General features: G+C 33.5%; 1 protein-coding gene across 5 annotated transcripts; it reads left to right on the forward strand.

Annotated features, from left to right (window-relative positions):
- The first annotated feature begins 1,238 nt into the window (after positions 1-1,238).
- LOC116341596 (excitatory amino acid transporter 3-like) lies at positions 1,239-25,685 on the forward strand. Of its 5 annotated transcripts, none has more exons than XM_031768757.1 (5): positions 1,239-1,345; positions 20,089-20,369; positions 20,453-20,548; positions 21,884-22,060; positions 24,971-25,685. In XM_031768757.1, the coding sequence occupies exons 2-5, from the start codon at positions 20,200-20,202 to the stop codon at positions 25,071-25,073; spliced, it is 546 nt and encodes a 181-aa protein (XP_031624617.1). In that variant the 5' UTR covers positions 1,239-1,345; positions 20,089-20,199; the 3' UTR covers positions 25,074-25,685. The 5 variants fall into 5 exon arrangements, with proteins under 5 accessions (XP_031624617.1, XP_031624612.1, XP_031624615.1 ...); XM_031768752.1 differs by lacking the exon at positions 1,239-1,345 and adding an exon at positions 1,713-1,896 and having other exon boundaries at positions 19,925-20,369; positions 24,971-25,684; XM_031768755.1 differs by lacking the exon at positions 1,239-1,345 and adding an exon at positions 12,373-12,501 and having other exon boundaries at positions 19,925-20,369; positions 24,971-25,684.
- The last annotated feature ends 208 nt before the right edge of the window (positions 25,686-25,893 follow it).

The raw sequence follows: 25,893 nt of genomic DNA on the forward strand, positions 1-25,893 counted from the left end.
GCCATGCATCACAGCGTAAAGAATGTCGGATGTTTGCAAGAAGAAAGCACATTTTTCATCTTAACACTTCATTTCTCATCCATTCGCCATAGCTAAGATAGCTGAATGTGTCGCATCCCGTAAAGTGAATCTATTCAAAGTGAGAGAGAAAAAAATCTACTTCGAATGAAGCCGTTGATGTAGTACCTCGATTAAGTTAAGTTCATATTTGCTGTTGCTCGTCTTTTATTGGAATTTGAACGACATGGAAACGTGAGCATTTTTTTTTCTTCTTCGCTCTTCTATTTTCTCATCCTTTGCCATCTTCATCTCACGCTCATTCTTAACTATTTGTCGATTGCTGTACGTTGTAGGTAGGATAGAACAGAGGCTGTGTAGCATGAAAATTTGTTGCTGTTTAAATGTATTCGGTCTATCGTCGAAACACTTTTGCCTATTATGTTTTTGCTCTTGTCACGGATTTTGTAAGCAAAAAGCACACACACCGCTCGTCTCTGTGGCACTCCTTAACCCAAGTGCTTTCTGCTCTCTTTATCCATGATGCTGTATCCAGTGACATCGCACATCAAAACCATCCGAAGAAGAGAGAAAGAAGAAGCTATGTACGCATTACCTTCCTTGTATCGTATAGATATATATATATAATGTGCTCACTCTCATCATCTTCACGATCCATCCATATATATATATTTTGTATACTTATGTAGTCAAACATTCGATAGTCGAAGACGCGCATATATAAATATATTTATATAGATGTGACTTGTTGTTGTGGCAAATGCGAAAGCGACTTCATCGCTGCCATGCGGAATGATAGAGCGAAAGCGCGCGCGGAGCATGTATATGAGTGTCGCGCAAACTACAACTCAGTTTGAATTGAATATTGCTTGATGTATTTGATTCGGAGGCTTCAACATGATCGGCAATGGGAAAATCGCTTTCAATGTTATCACCGATATTGTGTTGTTGTTCGCTTATTTGCAGCCCGAATGTACTGTGTGTTGTGTACGCTGTGCTTTGTGCACAATAATGTTTGTGCTACGGTGCTTGTTCGTTTTTACGAAACGAAAATAAGAAAAAATATTTTGTTGTTTTTGGTTTCGGGTACGTTTCGGACGGCCGGTGGGATTTTATGTCACGCGCGCTGTTCTATTGCACTCTTTCTATCCATCTATTGCGCTCACATCCATTGAACGATTCTCATCACACTTCGAATATCAAAATTCAGACTCATTGGATTCAGTGCAAATCGTAGCGTTGTTCTGATACAACACACATCTCTGAGGTGGCTCCCTATTTTCCGTTTAAAAAATAGACAAAAATTGGGAATACAAAAAAATAAAACGTTAAGCATTTTCATGTTCTAGTGAAACGTTATGTTCTGGTTTCGTTGTTACTGCTGGTGGCGCGTATTGTAGTTACTCTGCAATTTTATTTTTCAACGTTTAACAAGAGAAAGAGAAAAAAAAACGGTTTTTTACGTGGAACATTTGCATTTCCATTGAAATCGAACGTGTTTCACAAATCTCTCTGGATTTCGTGTGCGATTCAATTTGCTGCGATCATTTCCGTTCAACAAGTGCGACAAAATATCGGTCGAATATTTTAACCTCTTTCAATTTATTTTTAATATTTATTGTCGCGCCACATTAAAAATTTTCTATTTATTTTTTTGAATATTTTTTTTGCGCTTTCGACCGAAATAATCTGGAAAAAAATACATTTACACGCGCGTAAAACAAAAACAGTTTAATTGTTAAAAAAGAAGTAAACGAAAAAGTTTAACGACATTTTAGTAAAAAAAAAATCGTTTTAACACGTCTTTGGTTTTGTGCTCTGATGATATTCATCCAAACATCAATCACAAATTACGAGAGAATTCACAAAATAAAATCAGTAAGTTGATATTTTTGACACTTTATGTGCATTTTTTGTTGTTCTCTGATTGTTTGATTTCACTTGAAGTGGAAAAAAATATGCCCCATAAATGATGACCAGAGAGATGACAAGGAATATTCCGCGATTTAATGACCTCTTGATTTTATTGGCAACAATAAAACTGATGCGTTTCGCAACTGTGTGAAAATAACAAGAAATATGTAGTGATTTGCATGACGTAGATTATTTTGAAGATAAATTTCGTTGAAGTCTATACAATGGCCTTTAAATGTCATTTATTTATAATCGTGAAATGTAATTTTTGCTTTGTTTTGACGATAAAACAGTGCAATTTTGACAGTTGACCTCAGTGTCTGCGCCTAACTCAGATTTTCTATTGAATAATAATTGTTATTATGTGACGAATATATAAAAGTGAAAAAGATCTTGATAACCCTTATCTTATCACATTTGACTATGAACTCAGCCTTCGCATCGTTTTAACGATAACTGACCCCAAAAACGTAGACCTCACAAGTAGCCCAATTAATTGACATGATGTTTTCAATGTTTTCCCCAAAATGTAATTACAACAAACAATTCAATTAAATCATCCGACGTTACTATGTATGGACTTGATGCATGTCAACAAGATTTGAATTTAAAATATTCCATAATTATGGTATGGTATGGTGTTTTTCTGCATATAAGCTTTTCACAGAATCTCTATTTTTATTTATTTCAGTGCTATTTTTTAATTTCATATATTTTTATACATTTTCTTGTCCTTTTTATATTGGATGCGTAAGCGAATGATTAAAAAGGGAATCGATTTTAAAATTGATTGAGTTTTTGTATGTTCTATCATTAAAAATCGCTCCTAAATGAAAACAGATATTCAATTAATGGATCGACATTCTGAATGGAAATTAATGAAACAAAAAAAAAGGTTTTTCAATTGGTTTTTGTGTTCCATTTCGTTCGTTTTCCATCCACTTTGTTTGCCTTTAGCTTTGTTAATCAAAGAGCTACACAATAATGAAAAATCATGATGGCTTTTCCGTTTTTTTCCCAAATATGTCTGTATGCGGTTTGCACAGGAAAAAAATTGGTTTTAAATATTTCCGCCGAAGTTAAATGTTCTCGTTCATGACCGAATAAAAGTTAAAGCATTAGGAAAAGAATCGTTTCTCTCTTTGTTAGACGAACGATGTTGACGAATAACAAAGGATGATCACATTTCATTGTGCATGTGGTAGTGCGCGCCTCCAAAAGCCAATGCAATTAATAAAGATCCGCTAATTGTGTTTGTTTAGAAAGTTAAAGAAGAAAGAAAAACTGAAACCCATTTAATTATTATTATCTTTGCTTCGAGAGAAAGTGTTCATTTTCAAGAAAAAGGCTGTTGGATGTTCTTGTGCCAAGGTTTTCATTCCTCAACAGTACATCTATATTCATTATCAAAAGTTCTTCTTTCCATTAGGATTGCGTTAGACCATTTTTTAGTCTCCCGAATTTTAAAAGCAGAACAATTTGCATATGATGGAATGAAAGAAAATTTAAGTAGAATAAATTGAAGTAAATCACGTACTCAAATTACGTGCTTAATCACCAAGCAAAATAAGATGAATCCGAATAAAGATGTTGGCTGGATCGTGTCATTCAACACCCAATCGTGTTCGTCGTTCAAAAATCTCTCAAATAAAGTTGCGTTCGTCCAACGATATCGTTTAACATTGGATATTTGCATTGCAATTTCCCGAAGCTATTTTATCGCCATCAACAACACCATTGCTGTCGCCCGCACCACACTCATACAAAATCTGTATATTAAATAAACATTCAATTTTTTTCTTAATCGTGTAACTTTTTAATCATTTTTGTTTTGTAAACGCATGTTCGAAACACGTACCATAAATGCTTGTTTTGGCATCTCAATTCCACGATAAAAATATCCCAACAAAAAGAATGGATGATGTCTATGATGGCTTATTAAAAAAGTTTGATTGAATTCATGATTTGACTTTGGCCCTATTCTCTCATCGCTCATAGCGATACAAAAACTGAAGTGAATCAGAAAACTGGAAAATGAAATGTTTTTTGCGATTTCTTCAGTTATTTGTTTGGTGCTGATGTACAAAGTAAGAATATTAATTTGCTTTCATTGGGCATGACCGTTATCCCGTAAACGGGCAACAACGATTGAAAATGCAAAACGCACACATATCAAATTGGTATACAACAGTCAATTTTCTCAAGCAATATAAATTTTCGATTTCGTTTGCCATGGCACTAGGAATGAAATTAAAAGACGCCCAACACCTGTTTGAATTCCTCGACAAATGATTTTTCGCTCTTGTTTACTTTTTGGGCCACGCACACCAATATTTACACGGACACAAATAACAAATCGTTCAAATAACAAATATCGGTGAAATGAATATAATATCAAAGTGGCTTTATATGATGTTGGTGTATGCATAAGCCATCGAAATCTGTGCGAATGAATTGTAAATAAAACGTTTGCCATTAACAAATATTTTGTCACGTTTACCATTTTCATCAGCATTCTTGGTTGATGCCAAATCACTTCAATGCAAACCAAAATTCTATTTCCCGATTTGTATCGCTATGCAACACACATCGAAATCATTTTCCAATGGATTGATGCTGTGTATGTACATCACCCTGTCGATAAATGTATGAAAAACACGTCAAGTGCAAACAATAATATATTCGATTGATTTTCGTTATTCTAACAAATAAAAATCAAGCGTTTGAAACCAAACATTATTTCTATTTTAAAACATCAGTTTCTATTTCTCCAAATTAATAATTTCAATAAAAAAAATTCAAAATTTTTCGTACGAAAAAATGCTGCAGATCAAAATGTTCTATTCATCGATTCAATTTCATCAAAACACGACATAACTTTTCTAAATGCACAAAGGTAGACATCCCGATTAAACCCTTCTAAAAATTGGGCAATTCTGTCGATTTGCTGAGTTTTTGTGACAACAATAATTCTTTCGATTTGATTTTTTGGCGCTTTCGATTTCCTGAGGAAATGCTTTCATTTATCACTGGTGTGCTGGCCCCAAAGTAGTTAAAAATTGCATGAAGAGGAGATAAGGTTAATAAATTTCAGATATTCCCAAAAAGATAAGTCAGTCTTAAGATAAGTTTTCAAAACAAAAAAATTCGCGTATGTTCGCAATTTTTCCATTGCCTTAATCTCTGTGCATTGATAAAAAATTCCATGGAAACTGACGTAAAATTCAATTTCAACAACACGAACTAGAGTATCTATAATAAAAAGAAGACAACTAAATGACTACCGTGAATTAGCTTAAAGTGGCAATAGTGCTTATTTGAATTTTATTGTTATCTTTATGAGCAATTAATTTCCACAAAAGCCATTAAAATCTTATTACAGCTAAACGAGATTCAATTTGATACAAACAACCAATGATGAATGAATGGTGTGTTTGCACAGCACTGGTTTATGTAAAATGGATTTTCATTGAAATTAAAATGCAAATTCAAGCAGCGAATAAATTGCTGGTTACATTTCAATAGACCCATTTATATAATGTGCGCGATATTGATGATGATGAGATGCTAGAGGATAGTGTGTGCACAATGAATGCATTTGAATAATAATAATAAAATGTATGGAGAGTGTACATGGCACATTTAAATCAAGTCAATGTTTCACGCTCACGCGAATAGATCGATATAGAATTGTTGAATTGTGACTCGTGTAAATGCTCATAGACAATCAATTGCTCAACAAGGTTCGACAATAATTGTATTCTCTCTCTTTCTCCATTTCCAAAGCTAAGGTGTTTGTGTCGCGTCACTGAAAATTGCATTTAAAATGTTGATTGCTATTTGCAGTATCGAATCATCATTTTGGAGCTGTAAACACACACTTTTTCGGTACTGAAATGCGCGATGGCGAGAAATGATTTTATTCGCATTGAAATTTAAATTGAATCACCAATTTTTTCCTCTTTTTTTCTCCATTGAAGAGTATTTTGGACGTTGAATCGATGGACTGTAGCATTATTCCAATGAAAATCGAATTATCTACGCTCAAAATTAATGTTCTATCATATCAAAATGCGAAAAACGGTTCACACGTTTGCAAACAAAAGCGATGCTGAAAGGTGTTGAGGAATTGATATGAACTGTTATTATATTAAATCATCCGATGATGGTGTGCTCTGAAATTTTGAATGTAATGTGCATGTGTAAATGGTAAAATGGCGTCTGCAAGCGACACAGTAGTATGCTAAAAGCAATTATACATTGTTCTATAAGTCGAAACAATTAACCCAGCAGAAAACCACTTGTTAGACAATGTCATTGTCACTAAGTTGGTTCGGTACACATTTGCAGAGCAAATTCTCTTTTACCATTTCACTCATTTGATTTAATAATCTTGACATGGCAGAGACATTATAAATGAGTTTTATATGAGACCCTACGGTAATTTTCCAGTGATGCTATAGCTGACGGTGATTTTGGCTTCATCACAATTCATTCTATCGCTTTGCCACTTTTCACTGTCTTGTTTGCACAAGTAAAACCCTCATCTGCTCGCTATCAATTGGAACGCTTGTTCCCGTTCTGTGTGCTAGCGATAGCTTTTTTAAATATTTTACACAACTACAGCCTAATGGCTGGATAAGTAAAATGCAAATGTGTGTGTGTGAGAGAGAGAGGAAGAGGGAGAGGGTTAGAGAGAGTGAGTCTATACAAACTTGGTCTTTTGAATGGGAGCAAATTTGTATTCATTATGATATCAACGTTGAATTAAAGCCTTTTACAATTTAAGCCGCATCCTATCGCATTCAAACGAGTTTTCAGTTTTGTATCGAATAAAAAAAATCTGCGACAGCATCAAATGTTTGAAAAACTCTTGCCATTCGAAGAGAAATTAATCGGCTCGAAGATGTGGTTAACGATGTCTGATGTCATTTGATAACTAGTTAAAGTAATAGTAATGACAAACGAAAAAAACAAAAAAGACAAATGACGAGATTGTTCTCGCTTGCCTGTTGTCAGTGTCGTGAGCATTTCTCTTGTGTCCGCAAACATTTGGAAAACAAAGGCGTTAGAAAATCGCTTCGAACCAAAGTGGTGTCAAAGAAATGCGAAACAAAGTGACGAAAAAGTTTTGTGCTTATTTTTTTCGGTTTTGCAGTTTCTCTCATTCGATGCTTTGTATGTCATTTACAATCCACCAAAGGAACCGCTCTATCAATGGAAGTGTGGTTCTTTTCAAGTACCATAAATTCAATGCGCGTTCAAGTGGATGTAATTTAGAAAATTAAAGTTGAAAAGTTTCGTTAATGCTTCGGCATTTCTTAGTATCATTCAGAGGGTGACTCAATTACCGTTTAGAATGTCGACTCTTAACGCACGCACGCACACACATACTGAAAATTTCCAGCAAAAAAAAGGCAACGTCCAATGTTCCGATTTGTTTTTATAGCGAGCTCGCCAAAATAATATCGTTAGCTCTATGCACACAACAACAATGCCATACACCATAAAAATGACATTATTCAACGGAAAAACGACGTGCATGCAGTCAAATAGATAAAATATACAACAATGACAATGAATAATAAATTGTCAATTTAAGACGATAAAAGGTCGATTATGTTACTATTTAAAAATAAAAATGAAATTGTACGATATTACGACATGTTTTATGTTCAAATACAACCATTTTCGAAATCGCCTCTTTCTCGAATTACGGTTAGTTCGATTAATCCTAATCTTCTTCTGCTCTTTTATATATCCATCTTCGTCTTTTTTTAAAAAAAGTTTTACTCGTTCTCGGTTCATTCAGTATTTGAAAAATCTCGATAAAATCTTGTGATTTTTGAATGGAAAAAAGTCTCATTTATATTTTAATCACATCTATTTTCGAAAACAGAAGCTAAATGAATCTAAAAACGGTGAATGAAATGAACCCCATCCATTGTGGTGCACTAAATTGAATTTTTACCGCCTTTTACCACATTTCAGCAGCAATTGTTTCGATGCCTTATACCTTTTTTCCACTTCGATTAATGGGATACGGTGGTTGCTCATTGTTCAACGCCAACCCATTTTTACGTTACCCATTATTCGTCAAGTGAATACGCGTGCAGAAAATAAGCCGAGCGTCAAGCTTCGCAGAATTCTTGGCAAAATCGTTTCAATGTCGAATCGTCCATGTGCAGGAATTTCGTTGACTGAGATAGCATCTTTATTCGCAAAGCATATTGTGGCTACAATTTTTCTTCAACGAACCTCATAAATAATCATTTATCCCGGTTGGCCTACTTTTCCCAGCTGCACATTAATTTAATCGTATGAAATTTTTCCCCCCCAAAAAAAAATATTCCATTCTTTTCATACACATAATGTGACGACATCGTTATGTTTATATCTGGTGATATATTTTTTTTACTATGCCGACGTTTGTTCACAAACTGGATAAGATTGTGTGATGTGACTATTCTATGTTCTATTGAAAATGAAATGTGAGCGCTTTTTCCCAGCTTTTGTCTATCATGCTATTAATCTGAGAAAGGGGGAAATTTACCATCCGAAAGCTTGATCATTAGATAAAGTAGTTGGATTATATTCGGGCTTCTGCGGAACAAATCAAATTGGAATTTGTGAATTCTTGGTGAATACGCTTGAACACGTGTCAAAACATTCACTTCCTTTACTATAGTGAGAGAAACTCAATATCATCGAAACGTTCGAAAAAACACTGCACTGAATTGTTTCGAATGCTTCATAATGCTTTTGATTTGATTTGTTTACATCTTAATGGATAATATATTGGCATTTGACATTTATTTGTGTGTGTCTGTCAATGGTTTGCTGTGGTTTTCATCCAGATAATTGCGACTCGCGTATATATTTAGTTGAAATGGCTCGTCGCAACCATGGATACTAAATCATCGTGTTGAACAGTCTGGAATATCGAACATGGTTGGATGATGTTATTTGTGCTAATGATGATGTTTCATATGAAATATGAACTCTCGATGAAAATCTTTTATGGGAACATAACACTATGTCATGCCGTCGTTATAATCTACCACAATCCAAACCGAATCGTACGGACTTTTAACCAAAATATGAAATAAGCTTGGGCCGAGCAAATATGATTTGTCGCCGCCAGCGATGTGGTGCTTTGACGGAATTCATGTTTGGTTTGTGATTCTATTGAATATATATGCGCATGCAATCATTGTTAATTTGATCACATCCAATTAAAGTTGTGATTGCAAAACCAATTCCATTGAGACCAATACTTAATGGTATTTTATATTTGTTTGACTATGTACTTAGGTCATGTTATCATTTGATTCGTGCATTTGCCATTAACTACAATTTATCGGAATATCCCAATTATTACTAAATTGTGGTTCATTTCGATGAATGTAAAGGTATGCCACAATATTTTAATTGGAATTTTTTGAGACTGAAAACAACATCAGATCAAATCAAAAATATGATATTTCAAATGTGCCTTTAATTAAATGTACGAAGACAAGTACTTCAGATGCTATTAGATTCAACGACTTCTTTATTAGCACAACGATTTTCTAAATTGAAATTGCGTACGCCAGTAGCTTACGTCTACATATCGCGTGGGCGATACACTATAATCAACAGAATTTTCGTTTTAAATTATTTTTAAAGAAACATGACTTTAGTTGATAGTTTCTCCCCGCTAATCTCATCTATCTCGTTATATTGCACGAGAAATCTTTTCAAAAATGATACAGCTACACAGAAAGTACCTGCGTTTCTAAATTGAGGGGATTTCGTGGAATCAACTAGGAACATTGAAATCGTCACATGTTCGATACTGAAAGTGATACAATAAAAAGATTTATTTACGAGTCGTAAATTACGACACGGTATTTCTTATCAGAATCTCTGGATTACTCGCACCCTCGAAAGTAGATAATATTCAATAGAAATAATAATATATCGGCATCGAGATGTTTTTGCTTTTATCATAGATTTTTCTAGCATACAAACAATTATAAATTATCATTTCAATAAATAGTAGCCTTGTTTGGATACACACACTACTTACACATGTTTATCTCGGCCGAATCAGACGACACACAGAAAGATAATACATTAAACAAGTCTGTAAACAATGAACCGAGTGCGGTGTGCTAAATGTGACGATTGATCTAGTGTCGGCATTCGAAAAGGAACTTGAAACGTGCCTATAAAAGCAAAAGAAAAAAATGCAATATTTGCTCAACACTGCAAGCGCTAAATAAATAAAATGTATGCATTGTTGTGTGTTTTTATGCAAAAAAAAAAAGTGAAGTACGATGTGAGTCAGAATCAACTCAATCAATCGATGCAAATGATGAAATTTCAATTTAAATCAAACCAGACTGATGAACATTTTTGGTTGTTGTATTTTTATATATTATTGTGGTAATCAGATTTATGGCGAAAAAAATGTGTACAAACATCGTCTCAATAAATAAATTATTTTGCATTCCAAACCAATGAAATTCTTTACATTTTTGATGTGGAAAATTCATCCGAAAGAAAAATTGCTAATAAGAAATATTTGGCGAATACCACGCTGAAACCGAGGGCCAAATCGATTGCTCCACATAGATCATATCTCACATAATCTAAGAGCAAACAGCAAAAATTCATGTATTTGCGTCCCACAGCACAAATGAGAGAGAAATGTATTTGAACAGAAAAAAGGGTTTTGCTTTCGTTCTCTGATCAAGCATTTTTGTGTTCGCTGGTGCAGCTAACCAAATGCGACATAACATTTACATTAAAAGCTGCTGCTGCTGCAAAGACATTATCTTGGTCAATTGATATGCTGTTATCACATTGTTCCCATTTTTTTATTGGTGCTGAATCTTACTGTTGTGCAAGTTAAGCATCCAAATGAGGGATTTGGTGTCAATTATGTGCGCTATTTTACATATTCATGAGAAGTCCCAAGACAAATTGATTTTTCTCTCTTTTTCTCCCTCCATTTCCTTTTCGTTTCCCGTTTTTTTATTTTTTTATTTTGACCGTATTGACAATTTTCCATTGTCAACTTGATCTGGTGCGATGTTGTCGCTGCTACTCTTCGGCTATAATTTATTCAAATCAATTCACAAAACAGCAACGATAATGACAAGCAGAAAAAATCAGGACTCGTCAAAAATTCAAAAGACACTCGCACAAAATTGTATAATTTGAAAATCATTGCGTTAGAGATTGTGCAAGTTGGGCTTAGGAAATAAGGGTGGCCATAAATGTATTGCTTTAATTCATATTGAATATGAATCAATGCTAATCGTTGCAAATTCAGCATTGATCCATTGAGAAGCAAAAAAACTCTTCATATAAAAAGGCTAATTAATAATTCATATTGATGTGTATCCGAAGGGAATATGATTTATCAACATCATTAAATTGAGTTTTCGGAATTTTACAATTACTTTCAACATTAACTTGATAAATTGTTTACCAATTTAATTGTAAAAATATGTAACAAGCACAAAGTAAAATTAAAACATTCAAAAATTAATTCTTAATTCAATGTTTGTTATGCGATTGTTATGCAAACGATTCGTATGGAAACGATATAGTTTTAAAATGAAAAAAAAAAGTCTGTGCATAATGATAAAAAAATTTTAGTGTTCATTTGCATTTAGTTTTATTTTTGTTGCGATGAAATTATTTATCAAACTTTGACGACTCTGAAAATTCATTAGGCTGATAATACTAATATTGTTTCGCTACTTCATTAGCATTGAATTTACATTCTAAATAAATGGTCAATCTTGACAATCAGATATAGATGTAGAAGCTTAGGTACATTCCTAAATATTTTCTTTGCTGCGGTCGTGATTGGAATATTTGTGTATATTTTTGGCTCAATGCTATTCAAAAGATTTGCTATTCAAAAGATGAGCATTCCAATTGAGTCCTTATTACGCACACATTTGTTGTTAGATATGAAAATGATAAAGAAAGGGAGGAAGAGAGAAAAAAGAGGGAGATTTCATGGCATATACTTTCAAATGGAAAGAACCGAATAACAATAGTGCAAAATATTCATAAAATCAAATTCCATCATCGCTTCGATGGTTTTGAATGTGGTAATTCATGATGGATTTATTTTAACTCTTTCATGCTCCAAACAATGTATACATGGTGTCTACGAATTAAACAGGATTTCGCATATAAGTGAGTCACTACCAGGGCGTGTGACTTTTGATTTATTTTATACCAAAAATTCAAATTACGAATAGGGACATTTTGAATAATGGTCATGCTGTGCACCCAATTATTTATAAAATTGTTATTTATTTATTTCACTGTCTGATCACAGAAGTAATTCCAAATATTTTTGATTTACAGGTTGGCGTTTCTTTATCGTTGTCTTCTGCATTCACGTTGGCACCATTTTCGATTAGAATTTTGACTACTTCGGTGGTGCCTAGAAAGCATAAGAAGTGATAAAATTAAATTTTAATAAAAATATTTCCTCTTTTTCCGAAAAAATGTATGATTACCATTCCAAGAAGCTATATGAAGTGGCGTTTGTTTGAGGTAATCTTCTGCATTCATATCGGCACCATTTTCGATCATCATGAAAAGTGGTGAATTTATTTTGTTAAGAATAGTTCCTCTTTAAACTTTTATCAGAAAAGTGTATAATTACCATTCGCAGCAGCCATATGGAGTTCTTTTGAAGTTATCTTCTGTAGCACCTTTATCGATTAGAATTTTGACTATTTCTGTGGTGCTTAGAAAGCATGAAAATATAAACATATAATTTGCTTGCATACCGCACTCATAACGGTTGCATATCAAGTGTGGAGAATGAAAAACTACATTTTGACAGGATTTTTGGGTCGAAAAAGTGTGGACCTTTTTCAAACGTTGACCTTTTTTTAGCTCATCAATTTATTTTTGAGAGACCACATTTAAAAAAAATTAAATAATTCGAATTCACTCAAAAATCTCGTTGAACTGGCTAAATGTAAGCTCGTTGCGATGAATCAGATTGCACAGAAAATATTGTGTAGCTAGGTGTATCATAATATAAATTGACATCAAACGTATACTCTTGTTCACCGTTGACCTCGCCGGCATTTTGAATATACATCCTCTTGTTCAACCACTTATAATTTGATATGTTAAACAACCAAACCATTTCGTAGAAAATGAAATCATTTCATCAAAAACTTGATTAAATGTGATTTGGCTTGATTTAGCTTTGAGTGAATGAAAAACATTTTGTACGTATGTGTGAAATTTCGTTTGTCTGTTTTCAATTATTTATTCTTTTTTTTTTCTTGCATTTCCAAATTTTAATTCTCATTTGTTTATCTACCGTTGATTGAAGAAAATTTCACAAGAAATAAGGCGATGAGGAGGTATGGGGTGAACCAAAATTTTATACTTCTTCTCATTATAGAGGTTGAACCTTCTTATTTGGTCTGCGACATCTTGCTATAAATGCTCTGATGTGTTATTTTAATTTAATCAAAAAGACTACTAAATAAAACTTTCGTTCTTTCAAAATATGTACAATCACAGCCAAAATGTCAATGCCAACTTATTTTTTCGAAACATTTTACTATTTCGAGAATAAAATATTATAAAAATCAAATACTTATCACTAAATAAACCCTATTTCAAAGTTATTCGCGTATAAAACATGCACGTTCATCGAAAGATCGCGTTAGCTTTGAAAAAAAAAATTATCAAGGAGAAACTGTGAACACACATAATATGCTAAACATATATCTATGTGTATTAAAAGAAAACACCCTGTATATAGTTAAAACCCATTCCATCAAATTGTTGATGGTATCAAAAGGATCTGTTTTTTCCCTATTCTATTTTAATTTCAATGATGTACTTCAACTCTTTTGTGGTTTACAAATTACGGGTATATGTTATGTCATTATTTGCAATAAAGTGAAATTGGCGTGCACGTGCATCTATTATAACCGCAAATAAAGCTTCACGATATTTTTACGCAACGACTGAACGAGTGCATGAAAAAAAAAGAGTGTATTCAAAACTTTTCCAATCGAACATCAACTTTAGTAATCATTGCTCTGATATGCAAAGTATCCTGAAAAAACATAGTTACGACAGTTGCAAATCTTTTCTATGGAAATCTGATATAGTTGAATGATGCAAACAAAAAATGGTGCTGACACAACGGAAAAAAATGTAGCTATGTGTAGGATTTTCCAATGAAGTAACCGAGTTGCGTGGATGGACCACAGAAAAAAAGGTTAAAACTCTCATCAAAGGGAGATAGAGCTGAACGTTTGCAATGAGTACATGAAATATATGAATATAACAACGTCAAGTGCCATACCATGATGTTGATTCTGCATTTTAGTTGGTAAATTGAAGCTCAACTCTTTACTTTTTTTCCTCCCCCGCTTTCGCTCTGTCTCTTTCGTTTGCATCCATATGTGTATAATGCCAAAAAGTTTGAAAAACAAAGACTCTTAGTAAATACATTTATTATTTTCGCTTTGCGTTTTAGAAAATTCTTTAAGCTTTATTTGAATGCGTATGGAGGAGACTCTTGTTTTGCTCGAAAAAAAGAAAGAATTTTATTTGTTTCGGTCACGAATGTTGTTTGGGTTGGAATTTGGAATTTTGCAGCCTGTTGAAATCCCACTCACACATACTTTGCAGAGATTATTATTTGTTTTGTCTCGTCATATATCTAAAAATTTCGCATTCATACATAGTCGTCGGTTTTTGCACAATGCGAAAAGTTTCGCAATTTTTTTCCCTTCAACATAAAAGATCTTTTCTTGTCCATTCGAGGATGAGATTATATTCAATTGAAAAAAATGACCACTATTGCCGATTATACAGATTTTTCATTCTGTCAGTCCCAATCTGTTCGAAACATTCATTTTACTTTTGCTAACGATTCAAAATAAATTATTATCTACCATTCTGATGACCTAACAATAGTGAGAGAACGATTTTACTACCGATGTCAAGTGTCATATGATCACAACAAAATATTCACATCACGGATGCTTCGATTTTAAGGGCGACTGTAAATGTAGCTCCCTTGTTGAAATAAATGTAATATTGCTACATTGAGGAAAAGATGCTTTCTACCTGAATCGTATTGCGTAAAAAAAATTATTATCATTTTAAGAGATTTATGAGATTGACCATTATACAAAATGATTCGTTTTTTTTTCATTGCTGTTCAAAAAAAATGAGTTACATTCACAAAGTCCAGATTATCAAACGCTATCATATTTTCTAAAGTGGATAAAAACTGGCAATAGCAAATTAAAATGTTGTGCCAATTGTGTGTGGTCGAATGTAGTTTGAGTGAGAGAGAGAGAGAGAGAGAGAGAGAGAGAGAGAGAGAGAGAGAGATAAAATGTTGGAACGACAAAAACCTATTTAAACGATGGGTTCACGGGTTTGAATTTCGAATGAAAACGATTGAGCTAACGCGAAATTGATGCCAATATTACTATCATCCGGTAAATTGATAGACATGTGAATGAATGAGCACGAGCATATATGATGAACCAACACACAATACAAAAATGTTGTAATTCATCACAAATGTTTCTTACATGAGCCCATGACATATACGTATCATATGAATGCCGTCAATAGAGAAAGAGCGAGAGCGAGGCAGAGAGAAAGAGAGCGAAGTAAAAACAGAGCTAGACAGAAATAACTGCAAATGTAACGATATTAACTATTAAATGAACGAATCAAATGCAATCAGCAATGGAGATGGCGATATTGTGATTGAAGCAAAATCTGATCCATTTTTGGTTTGAATCATGAAATGGGGGATTCATTTCAATTGTGATTGAGAGTGTGATTGGTTGTATCAAATAGTCTCAGTTCATAAATCTCTCTGCGAAATTTCTTATCGAAAATTCTATTTTTGGCTCTGACCTTTTTATCAACATTGCCACGTGGTTCTTCTATCAAAATTGTGAAAACAAAACTAGAGAAAAAAAAAACGGTGTATTATTTTTGTTTGTTTTCGAATACAAAAAAGTAAAATGTCAGTGAAGTGATTTTTCAATTTAATGAAAAAAATGTGTTTCATGCTACTAAATAAACAAATTCTATCAAAACGATTTCCGAATGTACAACTCTGGATTACCTCTTGAATAACTGAGCCACGACTGTTGTCATTCACACTGGTAAATACGAAATAAAACGAGAGAGAAAAAAATTGAAAAACAAAACTTCGTTATGGAGTGCAATTTAAAGCGTTATTTTTTCGGCTATTTATTTCGATCGAACAACATCATCAGTTTGCAGTAGTCGCGCATAAATTCATGGAAGCCCCACAATCAATTGCATTGCAGTTGGAACGCTCTATTTTTGTGCACTACATCAATTTCACCGTGGATTTACTATTCAATTGTAGACAAAGCTGATAAAATAAAATCCCACATTATTCTACAATGTATCAGCCCCAGGCAGCGCCCTACCACGCACCAAACATATATGACCTATTTCGTTTTTAAATTTGTTATTCGCTATGTGTAACTGATCCACTCTCTCGCTCGCCATTCATACTGGTATCGTTGTTCGCAATTAAGAGCTCAAAGCAAAGTCGTCAGTGTCGGATAGTTCGATAGTTGATGCTGCACAATTTTAATTAATCGGATTTGAGCGATTTTTTTTTTCGTTCTTTCGTGCGCTTATTGGAATTCCTTGATTCGTGTGATTTCATTTGTATCTCTTGAAGTGACAGTTCACAATATTCACAGTAAAGTCGTTAATCCAAGGTGTTGCTATTAGAGATTTTACTTCTGGCTCAAATCAATATCGATGCAGTTCCGTTTGGTTTTTTTTTCAGCATTTTCAGTGGGTGTACAGAGTTCTCGCATTGCCTTCGAATGAAAAAAAAAGAAAGAACGGAAGACTGTTGATCTGCATTCTCAAGCAAGCAATCAAATTAAATTCCTCATAATGTGATGTCTTTGGTAAACATTTCAAAAGCAAACTTTCAATGAAAGACGAAATGAGCGCGCACACAAAACGAAGACATACGCACAACTACACTGGAATTTCTGATTGATCGAGTAGCAAGCAAACGTCTCATCATCTCTATTGAAATCGAAGTATTGCTTCCATCGTCTCAATCAATCTCTTCCGCCCACACCATACAAATTGCTATCATTTCTAATTTTTTTTATCCTGTTCCTTGTGGTTTGCTTATTGTGTAGTCATGTTTCGTTATATCACTTTTCATCAATGTACGGCGATATGGCATTTTAACCGTGTGCTTTTTGTTTTCTGAGCATGGTATTTCTGCTTCTTTCCACTTCGTGTCATTTGCATTGACATCACCGAAGAGGAAGCATCAACCTCTTTTCTGCAAACGAAAAAAAAAATCGTTTCAAGTAATATCGCTGATTTTCAAGTATTTTATGGCTGCATGAAATTCGGATTCATTCATTTGCATTTTTATTATGAAATGGAAAAAATCCATTAATATGCTGAAAGAGAAAAAAAAATATAAAAATTTTCTGGAAAATAAACGGAAAAGCCATGACTTCGACGAACTACTTTATGAGCTGATTAAAGTCGAGATCAAAGAAAGTCGAAACGAATTATGGAATGGATTTCAACCAGTTTTCAAAAGATGTAGCGAATTGAGCCCAATATAATGTTGAGTATATTGCGGTTGGACAATCAATTCAGCTTTCGAAATACCAAACAACAAAGGAAATGTTCATAAGCGAATGTGAACTAATTGAATATAATCGTCAAACATCACCCGCATTCGTCGGCCCACAAATTGTTTACAGCTGACAGATCCATCAAGTATTATCAATTTCATGATATGTATGCTCGACGATGGCATAGTGAATTTTGGAATTTTTGATCCGAACGCACCATAATATTATCCAATCCAACACAGTGCGAAACTTTTATTCAATCAAACGAACAACAGATAAGGTGCCGCGTCACGTTCTATCACTTCACTACTTAACTTGATACTGACTTCAGTGGCAATTTAAAATCAAATTTCAACACAAAATGCATTGCATTCGTAATGTACAACATTTCCGAATTGTTATAATTCTTAACATATTTTGAATTGTCGAGCGAAATAGTTATTACTCTGTGAACGATAAAGAATGTACTTTGTACTGTGATTGCATGTTTCCGAATTGAGCGAGCGAACGGAAAACTGACAAGTTTCTTCTCTTTATATCTCTTTTTCCTGTTGGCTTATAGTTTCTTTCCTTAGTTCGTCTTGTGCAGCTCAATACATTTTCCATTTTGCACCATACTATCCAGTTCGTTTTTTTGTATAGTCAGTCAGATGCACGAATATTTGTGAAAGAACATGCTGATCACATGGCTTCTACGTGAAAAACACTATATAAAATAGAGTATGACGATGTAAAAGAGTAAAGTGAATAAAATTTTCATAAATTATCATAGTTTTTCCATCTTTTACAGAAATGAACCGAGCACGTACTCTGTCACGTACTTGTGAAACTCTTGTCGAGCTCAAAAACTGTTGATATTCCAGCAATTGTACATTTGAAAAGCATCTTCAATGTATATGTATTGTTTTTTTGTGTCTTTTCATCGTTCACAATGACAATGGCGCTTACGATATTTGACCACCACATCAATCTACATCAATTGATGGCTTACAAAATTCAATTGTGCATCCACTCGTACACAAATCGATTATCGAAATCACTTTCATTCACAACGACAATAAAATGCATTCATGCCATCTGCAATGTTCAAGTTAAAAACTAGAATCAACTGGATGTGCCAACTTTACAAAATTTATGTGCGGTGACAGAAACAAATTCATTAAAACGCATTGCACCGTCTTGATTTTATATATCACACATGAATTTGCACAAATTCCACGCCATTTACAATTCAAATCATGTTTTGGTTCGACTTTATTGAAACTAATTAAAATAGATGAGAATGTTTTTGTGTTGATGTGCAATTGAAGAGACATAAAACTAAATAAAAACAATTGCATAAATCCAATAAATTTTGTTTAGTATTGGAAACCACTTTTTTCAGTCGCCATGTAAAACAAAAACATATTAGTCAATAGAAATGATAAATGTGCTCCCAAATGAGCAAACATGCACTAAATGCAAAAAAAAGTGAAGCTGCAGCACGTTCGATGTGTTCGTATGATCTTTTTGCTTGTGTTTTTCTTCTGAGTCACGGTCGTTACAATGTCGAAATAGAAATAGAAAGCAAGAACACTTATGCATTGTGCATAATTTAGAATCGCAAACCAAAAACAGAAACATGTGCTTGTGCGTCATGTGTGAATTTAATGTCACAACGAGATGACAACAGATAATTATGTTAAAATGTTTGGAATTTACTTTCGTCGCGTGTGTGCTACGTTTGAGTGTGTGAATAATGAATATGAACATATTCAGGCGTCTTTGAAGTGTTCGCCTTAGATATTTTCAATTAAATTATCAGCTGGTTGCTTCATTACACTTTTTTTCGTTTAACCCATTGAATTAATTTGTAAACTTTTTAATTAGATGTCATAAAGAGATTGGTATGTGCATCGCGGTGCATTAAAATATATTTGCACGGTTCTTTTACACAATTGCAATGATTGTTGGCGGCAGTGCATAATCGTCGGTAGCGGTGGTGGACGTTTCTCTCTCTCTCTGACCATGTCTCTCTAATGACCGATAGCCGACGCAATAAATTCCAATTGATATTAATTAGAAATGACAATTTGATGGTAAAATTGATGGCGTTTTTAACTGACCAATATCAAATATTTTGTAATAAATGACGCGAGATTGTTGCACTGATACATTTGACATAATATTGCCTTATTTTCTCAAGTTTAATGCAAATTAATTACTAAGTGCAGTCATTACTGCATCAAATAAATTCTTAAATTATATACACAAGACGCAATTTGCAAACAATCAATTAATATGTTGTTTAATTTTTTTTATCATTTCAGAAATCGCTTTTAGAAGAGAGAAAAAACCATTTAAATTAAGACAAAAACATATTGCCGCTTAGTTTCCAACAAAATATCAATAAACGAGGAACATAACTGCAACCCAACGATAGACCGACAACATCCAATAAATTGACTCTTTTCATTTTGCATTCTTTTTTTAGAATTTAAATTTGAAACTACTGTTAATCGAAGGGAATTTAGCATAGTTTTATCGAAATCACACCAAAAACTGAACATACACACATACAAATAAAAAACCACCACCTGACAAAATGCCTGTGAATAGTAGAGGCTTTATCCAGCGAAATTTGCTGACCATTTTAACATGTGTCGGTGTGCTAAGCGGTGTCGTAGTCGGTTTGGTATTGAAAAATTCAAGTTCAACGGAATGGACAAAACGTGAAATCATGTACATTCAATATCCCGGTGATTTGTTTTTAAGGTAAGTTTTCTCAAGCAAGTTCGCAAGTGATCAAAAATGAAAACCAAATTCTAATCCATTTTCTTGTTTGTTTCCATACACAGAATGCTTAAATGTTTAATAGTACCTTTATTAGTGTCGTCAATAACTCACGCCATCGGCTCACTAGATTTGAGCATGTCCGGAAAGATTGCCAAAAGGTAAAACATTTTATTCAGATTGATTAGCATAAAATTGTTGAGTGCAGTGGCGCTGTGCTTTGCATTTTACATAAAGATTTGATGACCTCACAGCAGCTTATCGCCTACCAAATGTGAAATTGTGACAAACTGGCAGAGTGTAAATAAATGTGTTGCTTCCGATTGAAATTAAAGTGACAGCGGCAGCATCAACGTCAAAAAACCATCATCGAATCAAAACCGCACAACCATTTATAGTCGGAGATACATACAGAAAGCTGTTTTTTTTTATTCATGCAATTACATTGCAAACATTTGCTCCACAGACTACATGTTGAATACGATGTCAAACTCGTCTATTTCTCATTTTTTTTATTCATTATTTGTGTCGTCGATGCCATTTTGTATGAGAAGAGCAATGTATCGAAAATTGTAATGGTTTTTGTATACACAAAAGGTATATGTATAAGCTCTGATTAATTCAGCCGCAAAAGGTCGTTGAATAAGGAATAAGGAATAGTAACCACTCGATGATAGCAAAATTCATGTATAATGCATGAGTTGGTTGGTATATTTTGGCACGCTTCCAATTGTGCAACAGTTTCTCTGATGATGGTGCTTTACGCTTTTTTGTGCGCTCACTTGTTGATTTTCCATGTTTTGCTTAGAAATGAAAATCATGTTTTCGTTGCTTGGCTATAATCGAGTTTCAAGAAAAGAGTATAAAAAAAATCGGTCGCATCGGATAAAAAGTTGGATGGAAGTCATTTGTTGACTTTTATTCTGCGAATCGTATTAACGTGTTTCAAATATAGAAAAAAAATTCCAGCAAAGTAAACGAAAACGCAAAATTAAATCTTTGCATCGTCTACTCAACGAAATGAAAAGGTAGATCGCGTTTTTTTTTGTTGTGTGCAAAAAATAACGAATAAATTCACTACACCAATTTCTATGCTGTTACATTTAGCATTGAATGTGAACTTAGTTCCTTGCAAATGTATTAAATTGTTTTTCACCATATTCACCCAGTCGAATTATCAACATTAATCTCTTTATTCAAACAATTCCTACGCTCATTATATTCTTACTCAAAAACCACATATTTTTTACACAAAAAACCCAAGATAAATCGAGGTAAATCATTTTCGAAAATGTTTCAATTAAAATTATCCAAACGGATTCGAAAATGATTGTAAAACAAACATCAATTGTGTATCAAATCGTTGAGTTAAAGTAAACACCTGCCAGCTATTCGTTCGTTACATTTTGTAAGCTTAAGCTCTCTTTTAGACTGTAATCAAACTAGTTTTATCCCATCGTATTGAAGTTACTACAATTTTATTTTTTATATTTTAGAGCAATCACATACTATATGACGACGACGATATCGGCCGTCATATTGGGTATTATTCTAGTGACAACCATTCGTCCAGGTGTTATTGGCAGTGATGATAGTCAAAAATTCGCAAATGATACTCCGAAAAGCGAACCGAAACGTGTCTACACAGTCGATACATTGCTCGATTTAATTCGGTAAGTGCTTTCGATTTTACTAATAAAATGTGAACTCAACGATTTCAACGAAAACATAGGGGAACCCATACCACAGTTCTTGCGTTTTTTTACGATTTTTGTTTGTACTGTCTTCTGGTGGTAAATTCTCGAGAGTACGTTGCTATGCATTTTTCACATCGACGATATTATACCATTATTTTTGTTTTTCAATAAAATTATTATGCTTTGTGTAAAAGCACCATTTATATGCCCTCATTATAAAAGTACTTATAAATCTTCAATACTTGAACAAATGAATAAAACCTTCCACATTCTTGACGCAGTGATTTTTTTACATTCCAATTAGTAAGGATATAAAAGAGAACATATAAGAGTCAAATTAAAGTAGAAAACATGTTTTTTTTTGCTTCTGAAATACACAAACGTATGAAGTACAAATGATAGTGAATTGAAAAGAATTATATCATTATTGAATCTTGTGAATAATGAAAAAAGTGCAAAAAATAAAATAATCATCAACATTCTGATTTGATACATGGTATGTGAGTGCGTGTAAGTGTGATGCGATTCCCAAAATATGTGGACCCTGAAAAAATCTGAGGAGCTCTCAGCAATTTTCACAATACTCCGAGAACTTTTTAAAAATAAATTGAATAGATTTTTCCCGGAATCCTCTCCTGGATTTTGCCATTACTCCCATAAAATCTATGGCATGCCCACTTATGATTTTGAAAATCGAATTAAATGAATCTTGGTGGAATATGAAAAATTCGAATACATCGATGATGAGAAAATACGACTTAAAAGCAATCAGAAACATCTTAGCTTAAAAAACAACGAAATGAATGGACGATAATACGAGGCTATATGAGAAAATTCCATTGGATATTGAAGCATATAAAATCGAGAAAAAATCATTTTAGATTTTTGTTGAGCCCATCTTTAATGCTTCATCATCTCAACTTGCTGACCAGGCACATTTTTGATTTATTTGACGTGCAAAATAATTGTGAATGCATTCGGGAAACTGCACACGCACAGTCGCACACGTATCTCCATTCATGTGATGAAATATGTATATACCTATATATAAGTCTCATGATAACTCCCGATTTCGTTCATTATTACACATTCTCACTGTGTGCACTGTGTTTTAACGCGCGCTCCCAATAATCCGTCAAACAATGTAATTGTTAAAATGCATTCACAACGATATGGTTGGCCTTGACTGAATTGAAAAAAAATATCACTTAAACCCGCTTTAAAAAGTGCCACGGAAACAGTTTTTTTTTTTTGCTTCGCCATTTGATCTATAATAAATATTTTGTCAATCGACATATTTGAATTCGAATTGATTTTTGTGGGATGCCGCAAATTGAATTCTGCATTTTTATTGGTATTATTCGGAGTTCAAGAGGCGACGCGAAAAAAAATCTTTATAAAATATTGTCTAAAGTTAAAATTGTTTTCGAGCATTTGATTTACACGCGAAGCTGTTAAAATAGACTGTGATGAGCTGGATTATTCCATATGTAATCGATTTGATAGATCAAAGAAGTTAAATCTGTGTTTAGTGATAGGAGGGAAATCGATAGAAAAGTGATGAAAATGATATTTTATCGAAGCTCAAAGCTCAACGGGAACGGCAGCGTAGATTATATCCTCAGGATATTAGCGTATTCTTAACGGTATCTCGCTCATTATGTCGCTTTCGAGTGTTTGGCTTCAAATCGAACGAGTGTTCGAACGACAGTAAAAATAACAAAATCAACGCGGAGAGATGCTCATCTGCTTACATACAAACATCCAACCAATATAAAAGCGAACGCCGAACAGGGACTCATTTTGACTAGTGTTCACTTCAACTGTCTCTCGATTACTGTCTTCTTGTTGTTGCTGTTCGCTCTATGCATATCGAGCACATTGTATACGACCTCATCATTTTAACAATGTACACATGGCAAAAAAATATGTGCTTCAGCTTTATCCACTTGTCGTTGTGAACAATTTTTCGTCTTTGAATGAAAAGCGCTCGCATTGAAATTGATCTGATTCACGATTTATACGTAAAATGTGCCACAGTCATTATTTTTCCACTTATTCCAATGATACCCAATAATTTCAACTATTCACGTTCAACAAACCGATACACACTCTCACACACACAGATATTCACACGTTCCCATTCGCCTTGTGCGAACCAAATATTATTCGGAAAATAGAAAATAACAATAAATTTCGCTTCGAAAATGTTGTTGCGTTCGAAATTGTCACGAATCGTCGGCATTCCCAGAGGCAAAAATCGAATGAAAAAAAAAAATCAATTGATCTTATTATGGCATGAAATTGCCATAGTCGCAGGATTCGCTTTTCAGCATTTGACTACGGTTGATATAAATTTCCACTTTAGCCGAATGATATATACTCATTCAAGCGTTGAACGCAAAAAGTCAGCAAACCAACAAACATTTATCAGAGTTGAATGCAAATTTTATCTCCTCTGATGGCAGAGAGACGAAACTGAATGCCCCAATCGAATGTTCAATTCCATTTGGGAGTGTTAAAAATCTATTGATTTAAATCAATTTTAAATTGTACATTTGCGTAGATGCGTTTCACTTACATTGGGTTTTGGCATTTCTTATTTTAGAGAAGAAAATTCAATTGTAAACATAATTTCTTTATTTTGGCCTATCACTTCCAAAAAGGTCTTCACATTTTACTCAAATAGAAAATAAGCGAATCGTTTTGACTCGAATAAGTTTGAGTGTATGCGTTTTCTAGGAACGAATTCCAAAATGTTGCCCAACAATTTGATGCAATGGAATTTCGATTCGTAAAGAACATTCTAAAAATTTAATAAAACATAAAAATACAATGAATTAAAGAATTATACATGCTGAAAATTTAATGTGTTTTTTTTTTCAGAAATGTATTTCCACCGAATATTATTGAAGCCACAATTGCTCAAGTAAGTATAAACAAGCAGGCGGAAAAAATGAGACTCGAAAGAATGTATATCCACAAATAAATCTACGTTGTTTGTTATGTACAAGGATACAAAGAAAAACGGTCGACATAGACAAAACAATTCAATCGAGTAGCAATTTTGTTTTTATGGGTGTTCGTAAGGTTTCACAAATAACATTTACACCAACACGAAATGTTAGACAAAATATGATGCAATTGATTCAAAACACGTGCAAACGCACGAAATACCAGCGCCATAAACCAACGAAAGAATAAAATTCCACACATTTGATTAAAACCAACAACGTGTGACAATAGTAATATTTTAGACGAAATGTGGCAAATTTGGTGCGTCAGAGGACCAAGTTTTCAAAATTTGCACATGAAGCACAGCCAAAATGGCACGGATATTGATTTATATGATTCGATTTCGCGTCTAATGAACGAGTTAATGTACGCAGTTTGTAATGGTCTGGATTAAATTCCACCTGTAAAGTTGAAACAACATTTAATTGCTTTTATAAAACGAAAAAATAAATATGCAATAAACCGGCTTGGAATGTATCTAAACTCATAGATGGTCATATTTAAAAGGAATTCCACTAGAAAAATGTGCGCAAAGCATCCTTTTTAATGAGTTCCTGGGTAATTTTATGGCATCGCTTGAATTATTCACTCATAAGGTTGAGTTTTGTATTTCAAAAGGCAGAGAGAGAGAGAGAGAGAGAGAGAGAGAGAGAGAGAAAGAAAGACTTGAAGACCTTGTTCAACAATATAAATCAATTAATTTAAATCTAAAAATATTGGTGTTCTATCGTATTTGACGAATGTACGTATAGAAATTGTATATTCAAATTGCATAAAATACAAACTACGTTTCA

This window comes from Contarinia nasturtii, unplaced genomic scaffold, assembly GCF_009176525.2.
Source record: "Contarinia nasturtii isolate CC-2019 unplaced genomic scaffold, AAFC_CNas_1.1 Cnas_scaffold_745, whole genome shotgun sequence".
In the NCBI taxonomy this organism is placed as follows: Eukaryota; Metazoa; Arthropoda; class Insecta; order Diptera; family Cecidomyiidae; genus Contarinia; species Contarinia nasturtii.

What these genes read in the sequence shown, in the direction of transcription:
- LOC116341596 (XM_031768757.1), top strand. Translation starts at nt 20,200, where the DNA reads ATGCCTGTGAATAGTAGAGGCTTTATCCAGCGAAATTTGCTGACCATT. An exon ending in CCCGGTGATTTGTTTTTAAG is followed by an intron (nt 20,370 to 20,452) that starts GTAAGTTTTCTC and finishes TTCCATACACAG; the next exon opens with AATGCTTAAATGTTTAATAG. An exon ending in ACATTGCTCGATTTAATTCG is followed by an intron (nt 22,061 to 24,970) that starts GTAAGTGCTTTC and finishes TTTTTTTTTCAG; the next exon opens with AAATGTATTTCCACCGAATA.